We start from the raw sequence: 2,086 nt of genomic DNA, 5'->3' as shown, positions 1-2,086 counted from the left end.
TGATGCCTACGAGTAGAACAAAACGTGACCCGGTCCCAGTTTAGTCATCAAAGAAAAGACTTAAGAAATTAAGAAGAAAATGAAATGGCAGCAATAAGGTGAGGCAAGGGCGAGCACAGCTTGAGCAGAGCGGCGACGTCACGTAGCAGGTGACCCGCCGGGTGCTCTGTAGCACCGTGACAAACAACCCACTCCGAGGGGGGCAGCCCTCAGTAAGAGCAGTCGTCCTGGGGGCACCCTCAGGTATCTTCCCAGCAACTGGGGGGTTTTGCCTCCAGAACTACTGAATTTGGCTTTGCCAAATTAGCTTTGCCGCTGCCTCACCCCCTGTGCTGCCACTTTTTTGACATGGTGCCGTTGGAAGACAGACGCTGGAGCTTGTGGCTGAATTCACCTGTCGAAAGAAAACCCGGAGAGAGGTGAAGGGCAAAGCTGTTTCTCTTCTGAGCATGCTCCTCAAGAGCTCCCACCCCAACCCCATCCCCATCCCCATCCCATCCCATCCCGCTGGAGACTGGGATCAGAGCAGTAACTGACAACGCAGCTGTTATTACCAAGCAGATAAAAAGGGATGGGTCCTGCCGAACCCTGATGTTCTGTTTTGGGGCTGTCCCCCTCACACGGGGCCGTTTTTTTTCCTGCCCCGGGCGTGTTTCGGTCTCTACCTGCGTTTGACTCCAGGCTGCTGTCAGCCTCAGCAATGGAGGTTGGCCAGGATTTATGGACCTGGTGTCCCCTTCCACCTGCAGAGGACAGTGCGTTTGAGTTTGCTTTCTGTGGTCAGGGGAGAACAGCCTGGGCTCCAGGACACACTCGAGTCACCGAGGCAACCTCTTGGCTTCCTGGTGACAGGCTGGGGGGGGCTGTGGCAGCTTCAGTCACTTGTGCCACGAGGGAAAGAAGCGGTGGGAAGCTGGAGAACGGGCTGTTAGGTAGCACCAGACAGCAAAAGCAAAAAAATAAATGTAGATCCCCAGGATGCGGCACCCACAGAGGTCCCGCTCCTCTGCTCCGGGCTCACCTCTCCGCTCACCCGCCGTGGCCCCGCTATGCTGCTCCCTGGCTCCTGCCCCCGGCTCCGAGGCAGCTGCGTCCTTGGGCAGCGCAGCCCCATCAGCGCCCGGGGAAAAGTCGCTGGTGTTGAAGCTGCCTTTCCGCGTCCGAGTAAAGGGAGACCTGGCGAGCAGACAGAAGGAGAAAAGGGAATATCGGAGTGGGTAAGAAGGAAAACCTTATCCGTGGCTGCCATTTGCCCCTCCTGGCTCTGCCTGTCCTCCCGCGAGTCCCGGGCAGCCCATCTCATCCACCGGAGGATGCGAGGGGAGCTCCAGGGAAAGGCTGTCAGTGACTGAGAAGACGAGTGTAAACCATCCCTCCTCTCCTACCAGGCGTTGTGTGACACGTAGGGCTCGAAGTCGTACTGGATGTCGGGTTCGTCTCCTCGCTGCAGCTGCTTGACGTGCGAGGCGTACTGCTGCCCAGGGTCATAGAGCTTGCTGCTCTCGCACAGGGTCTGGAAGTTGACGGGCAGTGGAGCCGTCTGCATATGCATGATCTGGTAGAAGGAGATGGTAGCCTAAAAATAACGTAGAGAAAATGAGACGTGAGATCTGTGAGCTGGCGTGCACAGAAGAGAGACAGGGAGCTCCAGGTGGGGTGAGAAATGAGGAGCACGGAGCGGTGCTCGGTCTGCAGCCTTGAGCCTTGGCTTTCCGGAGGGCAAGGAGAGAGGAGAGCTCTATGTCCACCTGCACCTCACCTGAAGTGGGGGCAGCCCGCTGGGGAGACAGCTCTGAGCTTCCCTGAGCAGAGCACAGCTACCCCCTGCCCCGGGGACCATCCCACGCGAGCCCCGCTCACCGTCTTGATGACCTGGTCGCTCTGTTTGATCAGTTCGTGGATCTGCCGCAGGGAGTTCACCTTGACATCCTCCAGCTCCTGCTTCTGGGTGTTTGCGTCCGCCACGCAGGTCCGATACGTGGCCATCGCCTCCTCTGCCTGGGAGTTGGGAGAGCAAGAGATGGAAACAGCTCGTGGGTGAGGAGACCAGCTCTCAGCGCTCGGAGCCACCTCCTCTATGCTCTCC

The 2,086-nt window shown here is 58.4% G+C and overlaps 1 protein-coding gene across 1 annotated transcript in view; it reads right to left on the bottom strand.

Annotated features, from left to right (window-relative positions):
* The window catches only part of HMHA1 (histocompatibility (minor) HA-1), a gene marked incomplete at both ends in the record, with an annotated part of 5,223 nt that overhangs the window by 1,097 nt on the left and 2,040 nt on the right, over window positions 1–2,086 (bottom strand). Inside the window, 5 exons of the mRNA XM_009871031.1 lie at window positions 325–394; window positions 666–736; window positions 1,018–1,176; window positions 1,386–1,576; window positions 1,861–2,038. Coding sequence (XP_009869333.1) covers window positions 325–394; window positions 666–736; window positions 1,018–1,176; window positions 1,386–1,576; window positions 1,861–2,038 — 669 coding nt within the window. The remainder of the gene's footprint in view (window positions 1–324; window positions 395–665; window positions 737–1,017; window positions 1,177–1,385; window positions 1,577–1,860; window positions 2,039–2,086) is intronic.

This window comes from Apaloderma vittatum, unplaced genomic scaffold (genome assembly GCF_000703405.1).
Source record: "Apaloderma vittatum isolate BGI_N311 unplaced genomic scaffold, ASM70340v1 scaffold27616, whole genome shotgun sequence".
Classification (NCBI taxonomy): domain Eukaryota; kingdom Metazoa; phylum Chordata; class Aves; order Trogoniformes; family Trogonidae; genus Apaloderma; species Apaloderma vittatum.
This window is presented reverse-complemented; position numbering and strand designations above follow the sequence as displayed.